General features: G+C 50.4%; 1 protein-coding gene across 1 annotated transcript in view; it reads right to left on the reverse strand.

Moving 5' to 3' along the window:
• EMX1 (empty spiracles homeobox 1) overlaps positions 1-19385 on the reverse strand; it is a 41270-nt gene extending 21885 nt beyond the window's left edge. The window contains 3 exon segments of the mRNA XM_021001099.2: positions 4740-4924; positions 18733-19234; positions 19237-19385. Coding sequence (XP_020856758.2) covers positions 4740-4924; positions 18733-19234; positions 19237-19314 — 765 coding nt within the window. The 5' untranslated portion in view covers positions 19315-19385.
• Positions 19386-19996: the final 611 nt, after the last annotated feature.

Consider the following 19996-nt stretch of genomic DNA (forward strand, 5'->3'; position numbering starts at 1 on the left):
CTTTTCACTCATTAACTAAGTGATTTCGGGAGAGTCCCTTCCCATCTAGGGCCTAGGGGAAGAAAGCATCTTCCGTTTTCTTATCTATAAAACAATCATCTTTTGTAAGGCCAGAGATCATAAAATTATTGATTGATTACTTATTGTCCTTAGTGCTCAAAGAGGACCAAAATGATATCACTACGTCAGGGTCAAGATACGTGGAAGAGACCATCTAATCCAAGACCCTCCCATCTTGAAAAATTCCATGACTCCATATAGCAATATCACAGAAATAGCTGATAAATATTAATTGATAGATAAATAATTGTTATTGGTCAAACCCTATGGGGAACTCCTGGTGTGGAAACTCCCTCCATGAATATAGATTGATAGTTTGGGGGCAGGGTTGAACTTTAATTTATAATAACAACAATAATAATAGTTAATATTTATATAGTGCTTTTGCAAAGGGCTTCCTATTTTATTTCATGTGATCCTCACAACAACCCTGGAAGGTAGGCGCTATTTTTAGCCCCATTTTACAGATGGGGAAATTGAGGCAGAAAACTTTTTTTAAGTGACTTGCCCAGAGTCACACCACTAGTAAGTGTCTGAGGTAAGATTTGAACTCAGGTCTTCCTGATTCCTAAGCTGGTCTGCCATGCACTATACCACAATGCCTCTCAGATAAGTCATAATGCATGGCTGGTAGACAGATATGTTGATGCCTAAGTACTCATATAGACTCAGCAATAAGGTGCATCTAAATAATTAGCAGGAGAGAATAGATTGATAATGCCAAATGATTTAGTAAATGGTGTAGTATAAGAGAGAGGAGTCCAGACTGGTTTCTAGTGCTCGCTTTGCCACTAACTTGTGCGTCTTTGTGCAAAGGTCTCATTTTCCTTCTCTGCTGAATGACAGAGCTGAACTAGAGCAGCAGTGCCCAGCCGGGGGGCTGCAGGTCACCAGTGGACTCTGGAGCCCTTGGCAAGGGTCTGTCTCATTAAATGAGTCACAATGACAAACAAGCAAGCATACCCTCTGGAGGCTGAACAAGGAGCATGTCTGGTACAGAGGAGTGTGATGGCACTTCAGGTGTGTATATCGTGCAGCCCTCTGTGGTTAATAAAATGCAAATCTGAAAAGCCTCAGGGAATCCGAGGAACTTTGTTTCATCAGGTATTTTCTCAATCAATGAATACAAATAGTACGGCCCTCACATAGAGGTGGTGTCTGGAATTATCTGACATTGAAAAAAGTTGGGAATCACTGGATTTTGTGGCTGTTCAGTCCTGTCTGACTCTTCATGACTCCATTTGGGTTTTCTTGGCAGAGATACTACAGTATTTTGCCATTTCCTTCTCCAACTCATTTGACAGATGAGGAAACTGAGGCAAACAGGGTTAAGTGACTTGCCCAGGGTCACACAGCTGGGATATGTCTGAGGCTGGATTTGAACTCAGGAAGATGAGTCTACCTGACTCCAGACCTGGCCCTCTATCCACTGTGCCACCTAGCTGCCTAACTACTGGATTAGATGGACATAAAGAACCATCCCAGCTTTAACACTCTGTGTTCTAAAGTCCCTTCCAGCTCTGACATTCTCTTTTCTAAGATTTTCTTAACTCTGACACTCTCTGTTCTCAGGTTCCTTGCAGTTCTGACATTCTATAATCTATTATTGAATCAGTGTCTCTGATTCCACAATTCTATGACTCAGATTCAGAAACTGGCCCATTTGCACATTGACATATGGGACCTCCCCAAGTAAAAGGAAAGCTGGTTTTTCTTAAGGAGGGGGAGGGGTGGGAGGAGAGTTAATTAAGAACACTTTCATTGAGCTTAAAAGCACTGAGTTAAAAAACAAAGTTGCTAATAAAAACAAACAGAAGTTAACAGATTTGAGGTTTTTAATTAATTTAAAAGTACTTCTGAGTTTAAAAAAAAAGCCCAATGATGTGATTTTATTCATTTTTGAGCTCAATCTTTTCACCAAAGGTGCATTAAAATGGACTTCTTGTACACTAAAGCCACCTTAGAAAGGTCCAGTATGCCAATGTGGCAATACTCAGTTTCAGCATCTGTTCCTGGACAGAGATAGTGATGGTTACATGGCTTGTCAGACCCAGGTGTCAAAAAGATAGACCCTTGGGTGGATTATTGAGACAGACACAGACAAAGGATATGTAGGTAGATATAGGAATAAATAGATTATAGACATATGGATACACAGATGGATGGCTGATAGATGAAGGGGGAATAGACATCCATTGAGGTAGTGAAATAGATAAGTTCACAAACATGAGAGCACTCCTCTAAACCAGTCTCCTTATTTCAAGGATGAGGATACAGACATTCAGAAATGGGGAGCAGTGTGTCAAATGCTAAAACTAGCAGAACCAGGATCTGAACCCAGGTCAGATCCCGGGATTCTAAAATGAGTTCTTTTTCTGGAATGCCTCCCTCACCTCATCCAGTCACCTGAACCCATCTCAAATAACTAGAATAATTTTGCTTTTGGCTTTTCAGAGAAACAAGCAACCACCAAGGAAAGGATCCCATGCCATGGGTTTAGTCATACAAGCAATGTCTGTAGTCAGTCCAACCTGAGACCTGCTTTCTACCATCCTCTCCATCTCCATCAATTCCAGGTCTGGGTGTCCTCACTCAGAATTGGAATATTAGAGCTGGAAGGTGCCCTAGAAGTAATCTAAACCACTAGATTGACAGATTCAGTTGATGAAAACAAAGGGGAAAGCCCTTGAGGCCCACATAAGGGAATCAATTGGCCCAAGGTCACACGAGTAGTATAAGAACCAGAAACTAGAATTCCACTGGTTTCTTGATTTCCATTACACCATAGGGAAAGTCTACCTCACTCATTAGATAAGACTTACTGAAAGGTGACAGGGGACAGATGCTGTAGACAGACTGTTAGCAACAAGGAGAAAACCAAAGAGGATAGTTAAGGTCATCCTTTGGGTAACTGGAAAATTAAACTGACCAGATATTACCCCTCCTGGGGATCTAGATTTCTCTAGCTGTGACTGAGGATAATCAACAGATGGCTTCCTGGATTGGGGAGGGGGGGTTGGGGGATGGCTAAGAGGTGGAATTCTGTCTTTTCCTTTCTCCTTCCTTCTCTGAATCCAAGAGACAAATATCCTGGGATCTATGGGGGGGGGAGTACTGACATTGTCCCATCCCTCTCCCCCCACCAACCAAGTCAGCAGGTTCTAGAAATGACCAGTGCAAAATCCCCAAACAGGTGGTCAATCATGAATCCCTGGGCCAGGCTCCTTCTGACAAGCTCCCCAATAGCAGATGTCCTGTTAACACTTCCAGACCAGAGAGCTCACATTCCTTAGACTATGCTCAAAAGTGCCCCCAGGTAACCTTAATCCGTGAGTCCTGGCCCTACCCTCTAGAGTGACTAATTAGCCATCTCTAGACCATATGACATTACTTTCAACACTTGAAGATAGTTATTATGTGTGACCCCCATGCCCACTCCCAGCAGCCCCTTCCAAGCACTCTCTTCTCCAGCCTAAACATCTCCACTTTCTTCAACCCACAACCTCCATCATCCTGACTGTCCTTCTCTGAACATGCTTGAATTTATCAATGCCTTTTTTCAAGTGTGGCCCAGAACTGAACACAATGAGGTCTGACCAGGACAAGGGACAGAGGGGCAGTCACCTCCCTTCTTCTGGAGACTGTACTTCTAAGAGTCCATTGAGAGAGGTCTATTGACTGAGTTAGATTTTTTTAAAATTTGTTTCCTGTTTGCAGCTACTGAAGAAAGAAGTTCTGCCTCTACTGAGTTCCTGCACAACTAGAATAAAGATCATTTTCAGGGAGAGCCCTAAAAGTCTAGCATGGCCCTCAGAAGAATCAGGGCAAGCTACAGAGAAACTTCCTGGACTCTGCTCCTCCTCTCTTCATCCTTACCCCACCTCCCTGTTTACTCAGCTAGATCCAAGCAGGAGCTAGTACAGAGAGGAGCACCCTGGACTGAGAGGGGGAGGGGGGGGAAAGAGAAAGGAAGAAAAAGAGGAAAGGAAAGGGAGAGAGACAGGGGAGGAGAGGTGAGGGAGAAAGTTGGGGTAGAGGTGGGAGAGAAAGAGGAAGAAAAGAAGAGAAAAAGAGACAGGAGAGAGGAAGAGAGAGAGAAAGGGAGAAGAGAAGACAGAAGGAGAAGGAGCAAGGGAAGGAAGTAAGAAGAGAGAGAGGAGAGAGGGAAGGAGGAAGAAAGGGAAGAAGAGAGAAAGGGAATAAAGAGAGGATGGAGGGAGTGATGGAATTAAGAAAGTTGGAAGGAGAGAAAATGACAGAAAGAAAGAGAATGAAAGAGGAAGAGGGGAATAGAATAGAGAGATGGAGGAAGACAGAGAAAGAAGAGAGAGAGAGAGAGAGAGAGAGAGAGAGAGAGAGAGAGAGAGAGAGAGAGAGAGAGAAAATAAGGAAGGAAGAGAAGGAGGGAGACCGAGAAAAGAACGAGGGAGAGGTGGAAATGAGAGAGATGGAGGAAGAAAGAGGAGGGAAGGAGGGAGGAAGGGTTGAGATCAGGCGAGTTGGAGGGAGGAAAAACGACAGAAGGAGAGAGAGTGGGAGAGAGGAGAGCGATAGAGAGACTGAGAGACTGAAGAAGGCAGACAGATCGACTCGAAGGGAGGGCAGGCACAGTTCGGAGAGGATGGAGAGACTGCACCGGCGGGGAGCAGGCAGGGAAGGGGCCCCACTGGGCGGCTCACCTGGGTCTCGGAGAGGCTGAGGCTGCCCGCCAGCTGCTTCCTCTCGGCGCCCACCACGTAGTGGTTTTTCTCGAAGGCGCGCTCCAGCCTCAGCAGCTGCGAAGGCGAGAAGGCCGTGCGAATCCGCTTGGGTTTTCGGGCGAAGGGGCCGTGCAGGAGCAGGCTGTCTTGGGGAACTTCGCTCCCTGTTAGCAGGGCACCGAACCGGGTACAGGGGGAGGGGGCGGCACAACACAGGTACAGGGCACGAGGGGAAGGGGAACCGGAGACCCAAAACAGGGGCGGCAGTGCAGACAACACCCGGTACGGGAATGAGGATGAGAGAGAACAGCGAGATGGGAGGCGACGGGGCAACACGCGGACACGGGAATCCCATGGACATGGGGTCCCGGAGTAACAGGGACCCAAGAGACGCAGACACAGAATTCGCAGGACACGGGAGACAGCAGGGCAGCAGGAGATACGGGGATACAAGGGACACCACCCGGGGAGAGGGGTTTGGGAAGACAGGGGATCCGGAGGGGGGAGGGAACCGGACCACAGGGGACACGAGAAGGAGGAAGCAACAAGGGGCACAGCCCGCGGTGGGGTACAGGAATACAAGGGACATATGGGGCAGTGCCCAATAGACAGATGAGACAGAGGACGGGGACCCACGGGGATGGAATTGGGGATACGCAGGAGTCCCACAGCGGTCGGGGAGGGTTGGGATTTGCACAAGGGGAAGAGGCCAGACGCACGGACGGACAAAGAGAGAGAGACGGAGAGGGTCAGCGCCTTTGCTCCCGCTGTGCCGGCCGCCCCACTGCCTCCACGCCCCTCCCTCGGGCCTTGCCCCTAGATCTTGGGGCACTTATCAGCTAGCCCAGGGCGCACTTTGCTCCCCGGATCTCTCCACACCTTGCCCTGTCACCCTTTCACCCTGGCCCCAAGAGCCCACCGCCGAGGCTTCCGCTGTCCTTTGCTGCGCTTGGTGCTTTTCCGTTGCGCTCTAACCTTGGGGCCTCCCGCCTGGGCTGGGAACTGATAACTAAACTGAGAGGGCGCGGCGGCTGCCCAGAGACCCTGGACTCACGGGAGCCCATTTCTCTTTCCTGTCTCTCTCCGTCTTCCTCCTCCTCTAAGGGAGCTGCCGCCTCGTTGCCCTCACCACAGCCTGAGCCGGGGTCTGGGTCAGGGCCAGGCCTTGCAGGAGAGCTCATCCCGAGAACCCTTAGGGTGGGAGTCTTGAGGCTGGCACCAATTTAGGACTCCAGCGACGGCGGGAATTGTGAGAGTCGTTCAGCTCCTCCACCGCCTGTTTCCGGCTGCTCTGCCTAGAACCCTGCGCAAAGGGCCATCTATCTGGGTTTGGGGAGGGATCACAGCTCTCCATTTCCCAGAAAACTGCTTCCTTTCCTCATGCTCTACACAGGTCAGCTATAAGCCCGAGGGGACACACAGATACATGGTCACACATGCTCAATCACACACTGATTCACGATCACACGACTCTCAAGCAGCCAACACTCCATCATACAAAATCCCACCACCACAGAGTCAGACACACGAACAATAATAAATCGCAGCTATGACTCAGGTTACGAGTGGCTAGCCTCAGGAGAATCCTGAGGTGGGTAAGTTCCGACATCACTGTAGACATCTTACAAATGAAAAAACTGAAGCTCGGTTTCTGAGAAGTGTCATGACATGTCCAGAGTCGCTGGAACCCAGGCTCCTGACACCAAGTTCAAGGTTCTTCCCACTATGTGACCCTGACTTGGTGAATCCCACATTTACACAGCTTCCATATCTTCCCCCCCGCCCCCGCTGTTCTCTCCTTGTCCCCTTGTTTCTGACCACCTTGGTCCTCATCCTTTACTCTTCAACAAGTCTGAGGCCACACCAATCCAAGAAACCCTGATTAAGCATTTACTCAGTGCTAGACACTAAAGATACACAGAAGAGATGAAGCAGAAAGTCCTCACTGGGCTATTGCCAAGCATCAGGGTCAGGCAGGTTAGACTTGTCCATGCCCTTTCTTTTCAGGGACAGAGGCAGAGGCAGGTAGAAAGATAGCGCAGCTGGCACCCCAGGTGATAAAGAGGAGTGGGGTGTGTGGCCTCGGGCTATTGACAAGGTGGAGATTGATTCCCCCAACCCTCTCCACACTTCCCAAAAAGGTTTAGCTACAACCACCATATAGCTGAAGGGTCCTATAGCTAGCAAGCGTCCAAGGCAGGATTTCTTCTCCAGTACAAAACTCTCTCTCCAGTACAAAACTCTCTCTCCAGTACAAAACCCTGCCTCTTTAGGCAATGCTTTTATTTTCCAGAGGAGGACGTGGAGGGACTTACTTCAGTGATCCAGGTCGTAAACATCAGAGTCAAGATTCAGATGTAGGTCCTGTGCCTCTCTGCTCCGAGCTCTGTGCGTTGTACTAGGCCAGGGATTCAAAACTGGAAGAGGATTTAGAGGCCATCTCTTCGGACCCCTTTATCTTGCAGATGAGAAAACCTCGAACAGATTTGATGAGACTTGCCCAAGGTCCCACGGGTAGGAAGTGACAAAGTCGGGATTTGCCCGCAAGTCTGTGGCTGGAGCGGAGGCTCATCCTCCCCATCACATTGACATAGTCACTCCTATCCCGCCCATGGGAACCCCTTCCCTTCTACACTCCACTGCTGGGGAAGAGGGCTAACCCCTGTTCCAGGCTAAAAGTGTTAGTCTTTCTGTTAGACTCCAGAAGGCTCTTACCATATGGAGTTCCGTTTCTCAGGGACATGCGGGAGCCAGGGTATATCCGAGTCTGTTAATGAGGTACCACATTATAACAGCATCATTTGCCATCTAGATATTCTGAACAAGTAACGTCTCTCTGTAAGGGAATCCTGGCCCCCCTCCCTCCTGACACCTTTCTTTGCAGGACCTGAGTCCGTCCACTGCTGACTTCCCAGGGAGGAATGAATCTTGAAGAGGATTCTTTCTTTTATTATTGAAGAGAGGTGGTTGGATGAAGCCTCTGATCCCCTAAATCCTATTACCACTCTTGCAAACACCCCATTTCTCTCTCAGTTTTCATCTCCCCCAAGACCATCTGCTCCTCCCATTTCCTTCCTCCATTTCCTTCTACTCCCTCTATCCTACCTCTCATGTTTCTTGTCTCCCCTACTTCTGTCCTCCAAACCCCCTTCCCCATTTTTCTCACATCCCTTTCCCTATTATTCAACTATTTCCCTTCTCTTCTCTATATCTTCCACAACTAATTTTCTTCTTACCCCCCTCAAATCCTCCTTCCATTCCCTGCAAAGTCCTCCCCACACCCTTTCCCTTACTGAATTCTCATTCCTTTCCTGGTCCCTGGTCCCCTTCCCAGGGTCTTTTCATTCCCAACACTCCCCGCTTTGATCCCAGCTCCATGACCTTGCTATAAAGTCTGGTCATCACTCCCTTCCACCCAGACACTATTACCCAAGCATCATAGGACCTGGGCTCACATCCTACCTATTCCCTCCTAACTTCATGACCTTAAAAAAGTTCCTTCTCCACTCTGGGTCCTAGTTTTCTGATCTGTCAAACAAACTGGTGGTCCCAACAATCTCTAAGGTCCCTTCCAGCTATCAATGTATGCTGTGACCCCAGTCTTGGCATATAAACTGGCACCACTAAAACATTTTTATCTGAATTAGTTGGCCACTTCCCATTTTTAGGACAGAACCAGACACTGAAGGGAAGGAATTGCCAGATAGAGAACCCCACATAAAAAAAAAAGCCGTGTCTTGGCTCCCATCCACCTCCCCCTTACCCAATACACAGCCAGAGGACAGAAGGTGGACTGTATCTTTCTCTTTTCACCTCCTTAAACCAGCCTGACAAATAAAAAGCGCTCTCTCTCTCTCTCTCTCTCTCTCTCTCTCACACACACACACACACACACATACACACACACACACACACACACACACCCCAAGGCAGCCACACAGCCACCATCTCCTTTCCCCTTGTCCTCCCAATAAGCCCAGTCCCAAGGTTAGGCTGGTAGCAAATGTGACCAGAAGGGTGGTCCCAAAACGATCCCTCTTTCTGGACAGAACAGCCTGCCTACTTCTAGGTATGGAGAATCAGTTTCCTCCTACTCTTTCTCCTTAGCCTCTTCTCTTAGGTTGTACTGCTTATTAAACCACCAGGAGTCTGGACAAAATCTGCCAAGTCCTCCACTTCTCTCCAGCCTATTTCCAATGCTGTATGCTGATATGAATCCCCCTCCTCTCACTCCATCCCAAACTGGCCAAGAGGCCAGACCAAAAGTAACAAAGAAAGGATTGCTCCCAAACCAGGCACAAGAGGGTCCTACCGAGTCCCTAAGCAGCCCATGCCATTGGAACATGAACATGTGTAAATATATAGACAATCTAGATAAGTTCTCTCTCTCTCTCTCTCTCTCTCTCTCTCTCTCTCTCTCTCTCTCTCTCTCTCTCTCTCTCTCTCTCTCTCTCTCTCTCTCTCTCCCTCACTGTAAAATTGTAATGACAGAGACTGAATACAAAAATGAAAAGATGAAACCAGAAATATGAGAACGAAGTTAAAAATAATAAATGAGAGAGAGAAGGGGGAAGATTTGGTTTTTGCATGGGTGTGCATGTAAATATATATCCCAGTTTGGCTTCAGCCTTCTTCTCTCTAATCTACTGTATATAGACATACAGTATGTGTATGTGTATGTGTATGTGTGTGTGTGTGTGTGTGTATGTGTTTTTTAATTCATGGCCTGTGCACACAATTACACATACATTTCTGCAGAGGCACATACACACATGCACACTCAGATTTTCTCTGCTCTATGGGCAATGGAAATACTCTCAGACTGGTGTGTATATATTGAAATGAGTCAGTAGCTGCAGAGACACATTTAACACTCCCCCAACAGACATACAACATATCAGCCTGCAACCCCACTGCTCCCTCAGGCAACTCACAAGTACACAAATACAGATTCAAAATATTGTCCATAGACTTGTGCACAAATACTCACATACATTATCTGTAAACATGGACCAAGCATGGATACACACAATCATGGACTTTGGAAGGGTCTGTGCTGCGGTAACAAGAATTGCATATCTGAGCACAGTATGTAAAGTCCATAAGTTGCTTTCTCATACTTGAGGCAGCAATGGATAGAGATCTGGACCTGGGGTCAGAAAGAACTGAGTTTGAATCCTGTCTCAGACACTGTGTGACCCTGGGCAAGTCACTTAACTTCTGTTTGCCTCAGTTTCCTCATCTGTAAAATGAGGATAATAATAGCACTTACTTCCCAGGGTTGTTGGGGATTAAATGAAATAATATATGTAAAACTCTTTGCAAGCCTTAAAGAACTATACAAATACTAGCTGTTGTTGTTTGTTATACTTCAACCCTATACGCCTAGCACTGGGTCCAACGGTAAGTCATACGGATAGATCTGAATGAGTTCTGCATCATCTCAACCACCGATTCATGGAACGGAACAGAATTAACCTCGCAATTTGTTTGGAATTTTAAAACCGTGTGTGTGTGTGTGTGGTGTGTGTGTGTGTGTGTGTGTGTGTGTGCGCGAGCACTTAATAAGATCTCAACAAGTCTTCACTTGATATATGGATAATGCCAGCCAACAAATGCTTTCCAGGATAAGAGTAAGATAAGTGAGGCAACATAGTATGAAGGGGGAAAACACAGAAATTGGAAATAATAAGGACCTAAGTTAGAATTCCAGCTCTGACACTAAACTTCCTCTCTCTGGATATCACAGAGAGGCTGAAGGAAGGCACTTTGTAACCCTCCCAATACCACAGAAAGGTGAGTTATATTATTATTGAGGTAAAATCATAGAGAGTTAGGGGTTAGAATTCTCCAACATTGTCCACTCTCTGATGTAATCAGAGACCAGTCAATCCATTTTTCAGTTCTTCAAAGTTCTTGGACTTGGGGGGAAAGTGCAGAATTCCAGCAAGATGGCCAACAGAATTTCCTGGGTCTAAGCCCAGCTCCCCTCCATCACTTCCAAGAATCAAGAAATGTGCTAAAATGAAAGAACAATTGGGAAAAGAGGGAGAGAGAGAGAGAGAGAGAGAGAGAGAGGGAGGGAGGGAGGGAGGGAGGGAGGAAGGAAGGAAGGAAGGAAGGAAGGAAGGAAGGAAGGAAGGAAGGAAGGAAGGAAGGAAGGAAGGAAGGAAGGAAGGAAGGAAAACCTTCATGGGACAAAAATCCCACTTTGATATGCTGCAGAAACAAGTAAACATAGAAAGGTTCCTGATGACATGACGCTATCCTATGAGGTAAAAAAAAGAAAACAAATTTCCAGAAAAGGAAGGGGATGATATTGCCATAACCACAACTAGCTCTCCCAGAAATGAGAGCAGACTATCTTCCAGAACTGCCAAAGTGGCTGAGAAGCTTAACCAAAAAAAAAAAACAAAAAAAACAAAACGAAAGAACCCTTATATAAACCCTTAACTAAGAATTTTGAAAGATGAGTGAGATGGCTAATATGGAAATACATTTTGTATGACTTCACATGTTTAATCAATATCGCATTGCTTGCATTCTCAAGGAGTAGCAGAGAGACAGGCAGAAGGGAGAGAATTTGGAATTCAAAATAATTTTAAAATGAATATTGTAATTTTAATGTAATTGGGAAATATTTAATGATATAAATAAAAGTATTTTTTAAAAAATACAAATAAGAATCAATGGTTTAGAACAAAAGGTGGAAAATCATAATAAGGCACCAGACACTAAAAAAAGGAATGACAGAGATGGAATATAAAAATGAAGAGATGCAACCAGAAATGTAGAAATGAAGTTAAACACGAGAGCGCGCGTGTACACGTACACACACACACACACACACGCGCGCGCGCGCGCGCGCGCGCGCACAGCGGGGGGGGAACACTTGAGTGTTCTGCAAAGCATAACCACTGACCTTTAAGACAGCACTGCATTAGATTTCATAAAAATTTTTGTTCCTTCAAAAAAACAGGCTGAACTGAAAGTCCTCCAACTTTAGGACATGCAAGCAAGGGTCTTGGGCTGTCCAGCACCCCAGCAGTGCTGGGGCCAGCTGTACCAAGGTGAGGGGAAAGAGAATCCCTAGCCGGAATTGGGGGGGGGGTGGAGTGGCACTGACTTCTGCAGCTGGGGCTGTTCCACTCCCGGGCAAAGCTTCTCATTTCACTTCAGTGGCTTTAGGCTCCTCTCCAGGTTTGGAAGCTGCATCTATACTGCCACGGAAGAGGGATATCATACCACTGGGAGTCCAGGGGTTAGGGGTAAGAGCAGAGGCTTCCCTTGTGGGGGGAATAACAAAGCTGTGAGCACCTGGGTTTGGTCTCCACAGCCTGGTGCTTGAAGGTGGTAGAAAGAGCAAAAGTTGGACTTTGTTCTTCTCCTTGGAATGCCCAGTGATCTCCGCCTCCTGCCTGATTCTTGACAGAGTTGCCAGGGAAGAGAGGAAAGGGCTTGCTGCCTTTTCCTTTAGCCCCAAGGGGCAGGCAGCTCATGGACAGAAGGCAGTCTTCTCCCCCCCCCTCCGCAGTATTCCTTCAACCTTAGACTTATTTTCTAAGGGAGGCTTTTTGGCTGCTTCCTGGTTCTTCCATGCCTCATCCCAGCCCAGCCCATACCTGGCTCCCTCTAACCCTCTCCTCCAAAGGCTTTATAAAATCGGCAGAGCCCAGAAGAGCTTCCTTGGCAGATAAGAAATAGGAGGGAAGCCCAAAGCGGAGGGAGACAGAGGCACAGAGAAACAGAAAAAAAGATGGAGAGTCCTATTCCCAATTTCATGGTTTAGTCATACAAGCAGCATGTTAAGCTGAGTTGTTCGTGTCTGTGTCTGTGTCTGTGTGTGTGTGTGTGTGTGTGTGTGTGTGTGCACGCGCGCGCGCATGTTGGTAGCTCTTTCTCTGAGCAGGAATGTTTGCCAAATGTATTTATGTACTGTGTAGGTAGGAATACAGCTAATGAGTCTAATGTGGTGAGTTTGATCCCAGAAAAATCCACTTGACTCCCCACAGAGACAAATTCTGCCACAGATTAGCACCTAACACAACCAGCCATTTCACAAACACATGTCATTGGTCACAAGGGAGACCTAAGAAAAGAGGCAAGGACGTTGGTTCAGCACAGATCAAAACTTTTTGGGGAGTGAGGAGAGGGCTGGGGGAATCAATCTCCACCTTGTCAATATCCGGAGGCCACCCCTCCCACTCCTCTTTATCACCTGGGGTGCCGGCTGAGCTGTCTTTCTATCTGCCTCTGCCTCCGTCCCTGAAAAGAAAGGGCATGGACAAGTCTAATCTGCCTGACCCTGATACTTGGAGGACTTTCTGCTTCATCTCTTCTGTGTATCTTTAGTGTCTAGCACTGAGCAAGTGCTTAATCAGGGTTTCTTGGTGGATTAGTGTGGCCTCAGACTTGTTGAAGAGTAAAGGATGAGGACCAAGGTGGTCAGAAACAAGGGGACAAGGAGAGAACAGCGGGGGCGGGAGGGGGGGAAGATATGGAAGCTGTGTAAATGTGGGATTCACAAAGTCAAGGTCACATAGTGGAAAGAATCTTGAACTTGGTGTCAGGAGCCTGGGTTCCAGCGACTCTGGACATGTCATGACACTTCTCAGAAACCAAGCTTCAGTTTTTTCATTTGTAAGATGTCTACAGTGATGTCGGAACTTACCCACCTCAGGATTCTCCTGAGGCTAGCCTTTTATAACCTTAAAGTGGTATATAGATGCCATTTATTATTATTTGTGTGTATGACTCTGTGTGGTTGTGGGATTTTGTGTGTTAGAGTATTGGACAGTTGGCGTTGTGTAATTGTGAGTCAGTGTGTGATTGAGCATGTGAAACCATGTGTGTCCCCTCGGGCTTATAGCTGACCTCTATAGAGCATGGGGAAAGAAAGCAGCTTTCTGGGAAATGGAGAGCTGTGATCCCTCCCCACCCCCAGGTGCCCCTTTGCTCAGGTCTCTAGACAAATCAACCGAAAACAGTGCATGTGTGGAGTGGCTAAATGACTCTTGCAATGGTTTCAATTCCATAATTCCAAAGGCTGGTGCAGGCCCCATCTTTGAGAGCCTGTGGTTGTGGTCAGGGAGCATGTGTGTATGCATGTGTGTATTTTTCTTAATCTTATGAATTTTTACATACACACAGGCTGGTGTGGATCTCTGTGTGCCTTGTGAATATGGTCTTGTTAACAGATCCTAGGGAATCCTTGAGCAAAAAGGTTCAGTGTGCTGACAAGTCTCCCCACCTTTGTTAAAGGAAGGGAAGATTAAAACACTTCTCATTGCATAGAAGAGAAAGCTTTGTTTTATTTTATTTTGTGTCTCATAGTCCAGTCTCTACTTCCCTGTACTTGTGAGGCCCTGTCCAACATGTGTGTTATCATCTATGAACCTGTGGTACCTGGGCATATATGTACATCTGTGCAGTCACCGTAGGTGAGTCTGGGAGAATTGACATGTTTGTAGATGAATAAATGTGTGTTTATTTCATTTTTAGTATGTATGTAAATCTATGTGTATTTGTTTGTATATGGGTCTGTATATGTGTATGACCACATGAGTTTCTGCTAATCTTTATATTCATGTAGGGCTGAGGCCAAATACATTTGTTTGCATGTACATGTATGTGAGTCTGTGAATGTGTATGTTTATGTACATGTGAGTGAAAGGTCTGCACAGCAAAGGGCCCTGCACACAGTAGGTGCTTAATAAATGTTTGATGATGGATGGATTGTTTGGGTAAGTGTCCGTGTGTGTCCTGTGGTTTCCCAGGCAAGAGACAGTCTTTATGAACATTATTGAAAAGGAGAAATTGGGGAAGGAGGAAGAGGCAGACTGAACTCCATGGGTCCAGGCTGAGGCCCAATCCTTGGGCAGGCCCAGCGCCTGCAGCCTGGCCAGGCTCTCTGCCCACTTTAGGGAAAAGTGACTCAGCGTCTACTAAGGCAAGGGGAAGGAAGGTCGGGTGGAAAGGAAATTCTGGGGGCTCCCAGGCCTCCCCTCCTGCACTTGTGGGGCAAGATGAAGGGAAAGCAGAAAGGGAGCTGATTCATCCATTCCCCACCCCACTCCCCAGCACTCTCAGGGGCAAAGAGAGGCCTGGCCTCCCCAAGGCCCTGGGAAGGGCTCTCCGTGTTCCTTCCTGCGCCCAAGGCCTGGGGAGCAGAGTCCAGGACTTTGGAAGAAAGTGGGCCTGGGAAGGTGAAGAGTTCCCCCGCCCCCACCCTCCCCAGGCTCACACACCACTCCATACCCACTGGGGCTCAAGATCCCGGGCAGCTTCGGCTTTGGGGTCTCCCAGGCCTGCAGAGCCCCGAGCGAACCCAGAGCATTGGCCTCGGCCGCAGCAGCGCAGAGATAACCTAATCCCCCTGCTCCTGCCGGAACAAAGGCGCCCTTTGATGCACCCCTGGCTCCCGCGGGCCGCGGAGCTGGGGCGGGGGACTGGAGGGAGGGGAAGGGCCGCAGGGGATTTGCATGGGGAGCTGGCTAATGAGCTCTGTATGCCCTGCGCCCCTCTCCGTGGGCTTCTCCTCCTTTGGGAAATATAATACATTCCCGGGGCAAACACACACACACACACACACACACACACACACACACACACACACACACACACACACACACACTCGCCAGCCCCCAGCCCTTCCCCAGCCTGGCAGTTCCCTTGTCGATCGCACGCTCAGCCAGCCAGAGGCCACGGAGGTAGGCAGCGCCCAGACCCAAAGCTCAGGTTCAGCCCAAACACGGGCCCCCGGCGCCTGCTAATTTAGAGCTCACATTTCCCCAGTATTTTTGGTGCCCAGAATTCGTTGCTGTTCCTGTCCCGGAGCCGGGGGAGGACTTGCGGGCGGCTCCCGATCTCTATTACCCGGGTCTAAGGGTGGGAGTACAGGGTCCTAGAGCTCTGGTCTTTTCCCCTCAACTTGTTTTGATAACACCGTCTCCTAAAGCAAGGGACTTTAGGGAGAGAGCCGGGATCCCGGCTGCAATAGCGAAATAAACAGGAAATGTACAAACACTCTTCATTCGTTCGTCTGTTTCCCCCCTGAATCGAAATGCCGGAGCAGATCTGGAGCTGAGACGCAGAGGGCTCTTTCTTCGAGCAAACTGACCCGGCCAGGCTTCCTCTCGATCGGGCACAAGCCCCATCCGTGCCCGCAGCTCCCACGGACAGAAATCCCACGGATTTCCTTCCGGAGTTCCTCGGAATTAGGAGGGATGGAATCTCGGGCGTGGTCCAGGTTCGGAAATGTCTCGGCGTTCCGAACCGCCCAGGGAATCGCAAGTGTCTCAGGGTTCGGAAATGTAGCCGACTTCTGTAGTCCTTTCTGGGTTCGAGGGAGGATCGAGATCCGGAGGGGTCTTTCTCAGAGGTGGGGAGCGTACCTACATTACTACTGGCTCTTGGAAACGTACCCTCAGCCCGGACTCATTTTGTCGGGCAAAGGGAAATCTGCGCTTGATTAGACGAGGATTTATTTCTTCCGCCCCGGGTCTCTCAGGCCCTTCCTTTTCTCAGGGGGCAGAGGAACTCCTGGGCCTTTTCAAAGCCTCGAGTTTTCCCGGCAAGGTTCCTTTGCATCCCGGCGATGCCGCAGCACCGGGAACGGCTGAGAGGAAATAGAACGAAGCGGGGGAAATCCCGGGGGAGCTCTCGGCTCGGCAGCTAAGGATTCAGGGGCCTGAGTCCCTCCAAGCTCGCAGAAGGGAAAGGGTTGTCTTAGTTTCTGAGGCCTTGGCCACGCGCTGCGGGCAGAGAGGGAAGGAAAGTTGCCCTCAAGTTTGTGTGCCCGGTTCGATACCGAGGGGAGGCGACCGCCGCAGCATATATCTCTCTCCGCAAGGCGACCATCTCCGAAGCAAGAGGACTGGGCTTTTGGCCTCTTCCGGGGGGCTCCTCAGCCGGCCCCTCTGTTCTCCAGCTCGTCCTCTTCTCCTATTCGATCTGCCTCAGCCTCACGTCCTCTCCTGCCCCTGGGTTCCCATGGGTGGATAGAGGCCCGACTTACTGAGAATAAGAACGGCCAAACTGGCCTGCTTCTCTTCTACTGTTAGTCAGTTTGTCTGTACCTGCCAGTCTGTCTGGTTCCCCCACCCCCGGGCCAGTACCGTCAGAGAGGCAAAAGAACCCACGCAGAGAGTAGGTGAAATGGGGCAAAATACGATTTTATCGATAAGAAAAAGATTGAACTGACATGACCCTTTGCCCAAGGATTAGAGGCAATTATTCGGATAATTCAGGCACATACACGTCTCAGGTGGAGAAAAACAGACAGCAGCAGACGAGCTAGACCCCTCTGCTCTTCTCTCTGCTCTGACTTTTCCTCTTGGACGAGGAGATGTTGGGTTGTGGTCCTGGCTTATAGGGAGGGGGGTGGAGAAAACGAAGGCGAACAACCCTATGATTCAAAGCACGATAAAATTAAATTAAATTAAAATGAAAGGGGGAAAAGAAAAGCTGTCTTCACCTGAAATATCTGTGCAACCTGCACTCTCTCTCTCTCTCTCTCTCTCTCTCTCTCTCTCTCTCTCTGGATTATTTTGCCTGTATTATTAGGAGTTTCCCCAGGCCTCTACTTAACTTTGCTAGTGTATTCTTGGCCGCAGGACTGAGCAAGGGTGCAGACCCTGTTAAATCGTGTCTTTCCCCGCTGCTCTTCCCCAGTATCCCAGGTTCAAGGCGTTTGCTTGTTTACCAGACCGATCCTAAATTATTGCAGAGTTCTTCTCCCCCTTGGTTCAGGGCAGCGGGAGGGATCTGAGCCAACCTGATCTCTACGAAAGTGAAGCAGGTAGGCTGCTAAGACAAATTACCCAGGTAATTGCAGCGTCCCCTTGAAAAACTACAACAAAACGGACCTAAGATCTTCTTTAATTTAGGATGTCCGAATAGTTGAAGCAAAGCTCTGTTTTGGGCTTAGTGGTGCGGGGAGAGAATTGATTATTAGGTAAATTGACTCAATTCTTCCGCCGTCCTTTGCAACCCCAGCTCAGACTCTCCCGGGCCGCCTTCCCCTCTACTGCCGGGTCGTCGGGAAGCCTGCAGAGGCCGTGGTCCTACCGGGCGTTGGCCAGAGGCAGGGAATGGGGCACGATACACTTTGCCCAGGGCACCCTGCAGACGCCTAGCCAATGATATGGAGAAGTCCGAACCTAGACGCCAAGCCTCTGAGACCTCTCAATCAGCACGCCAAGAACCGCCGAGGCCGCCCTCCTTAGCTCAACCAGCCCTGGCGACTGCTGGACTTTCCTCCGCAAGGCTCCTACCCCAGCGCCAGCGGGTTCGGCAGCTAATGGGGTTGTTGTGCCTTTTACAAACCAACAAAACTAACCGGCCTCGGGGCCAGCCGAAGGAAGGGGAGAGACCTGGACAGAGAGGATCCCGAAGATCCTCTTTCTGCGTGAGGGGCAGGAGTGGGTAATGGAACGTTCCCAGGACAAGGCTTAGAACGTTCCTGGGACGAAAATGAACCGTTCCCGGGACTAGATGCAGAATGTCTCCTGGAGAACCTGGGAACTCGGCTCGAATCCCCATTCTAAGAGCACCGCACTCCCCAAAAGGGTGGCGAGATCCTGTCAGATCTAGTGGGCTGAGCGCCGACACTGGGTGCCAGTTGAGGTCCTAATTCGACGGGTCTCTCTAGTTTCTCCGGCTGGGTGCCTGACTTTCCCTTCCCCCTTCGTCCCTCTTCCAGAACTTCTGGCAAAGAGGTAAAAGGTTCCCAGCACCCTCGCCTCCTCCCCTTCCCCCTAGCCGCCTCCTCCGCAGGCTTCCTGTTTCCCACCTCCCCGGGGCTTCGGCGAGCGCGCTTGAGTTCCAGAAAGGAAAAGGTGTCAGCTCCCTGACCGAAAGCCGACGAGTTGGGTTCGGGCCGCGGGCGGCGGCGGGAGAGGGGGGGAAAGGTGGGTCGAGGCTGGGTCCGGGCAGCCCCGGCGGGAAGCAGGGGCAGGGGCAGACGACTCACCCTGGAAGCGGTGTCCGAAGAAACGGTTGCGCAAGACCCAGGGGTAGAAGTTGAGCGGGTCCCGATGCTGGGCTCCGAAGAAAGAGTGCGGGTGCTGGAGATGGGAGGCTCCGAGCTGGGGGGCCGGGTGCACGGTCAGGGACGGGTGGTTCATGGCTTCGGGGAAGACGAGCTCAGGCCCGCCGTAGAGGGAGCGGCCGGCTGCGGCAGCGGCGGCGGCGGCGGCGGCGGCGGCAGCGGCGGCCGGGAAGCCGCTCACGAACGCCTCGGCGGCCGCTGGCGTGGGGTAGTTGAGCGCTGTGGGCCGCAGGGGCTCCTCACCGGCCGCCGCCGCCGGGGCCGCCAAGTGGTGGGCGCCGCCTCCTGGGCCGGGGCCGGGGCCGCCCGGGCCGCCCGGGCCGCCGCTGTCTTTGGCCACCAAGGACTCGATGGTGAAGCCGCGCTTGGTCGCGGGCTGAAACATGGTCGGGGCCCGAGCGAGAGAGGGGGCTTCTTTGGCTCGGTGGGGGGTGGAGCGGACCGCGTCCCTGCTGCCGCCGCCGCCGCCGCCGCCGTGCGGGGTGTGCGAAAACACACGCACATGCACACACGCACATGCACACACTCACACGCTGGCTCGCTCGCTCACTCACACACTCGCTCTCTCACACACACATCCCCACCCACCCCCGCCCCCCAAACCCCCCCCCCGGTAAGAAAAGGGCCCCGGCGGGATGCGGGCGCAGAGTTGGTGCCTGGGTTCAGTGCAGCCCCGCGCAGCCCCAGGCCCGAGGGTCGGGGCTGTGGCTGGCTCTGGGGCGCACCGATTAGGATTCCTCCTTGGAGCGGCGAGATCTGGAGTATGACTAGTTCTCGGAACCAAAGGGATGCTCCGGGAGCCCCCTCCCCCGCCGCTGCAGTCTCCAAAGCCCCTGAGTCCCACCGGCAGCCGCTCCCGAAGGAGAACCCCCGCCCCTGCCTCCACCTCCGCCCCCCCCCGGCCCGGCCCGGCCCAAACTGCGGCGTGCAGGAGCCGGAGGAGCGAAGGAGCCGGTACCTGGACAGCGCCCGCCGATTGGCTGCTGCTCACCTGCCCCCAGGTGGGAGGGGGGGAGGGCTAGGGGCTGGGGGAGGGGAGGGGAAAGGAGAGGGAGGGACTGGGGAAGAGGGAGGGAGGATGGGTGGGAACCTGTGATCCGAGGCAAAAAGAGGACTGGAGTACTGAAAGGCGATTCGGGATCGCTACCCTTCCGCCGTTCCCGCCCCCCCCCCAAATTCCTTCCAC

This window comes from Phascolarctos cinereus, unplaced genomic scaffold (assembly GCF_003287225.1).
Source record: "Phascolarctos cinereus isolate Bilbo 61053 unplaced genomic scaffold, phaCin_HiC Scaffold_2;HRSCAF=192, whole genome shotgun sequence".
Classification (NCBI taxonomy): Eukaryota; Metazoa; Chordata; class Mammalia; order Diprotodontia; family Phascolarctidae; genus Phascolarctos; species Phascolarctos cinereus.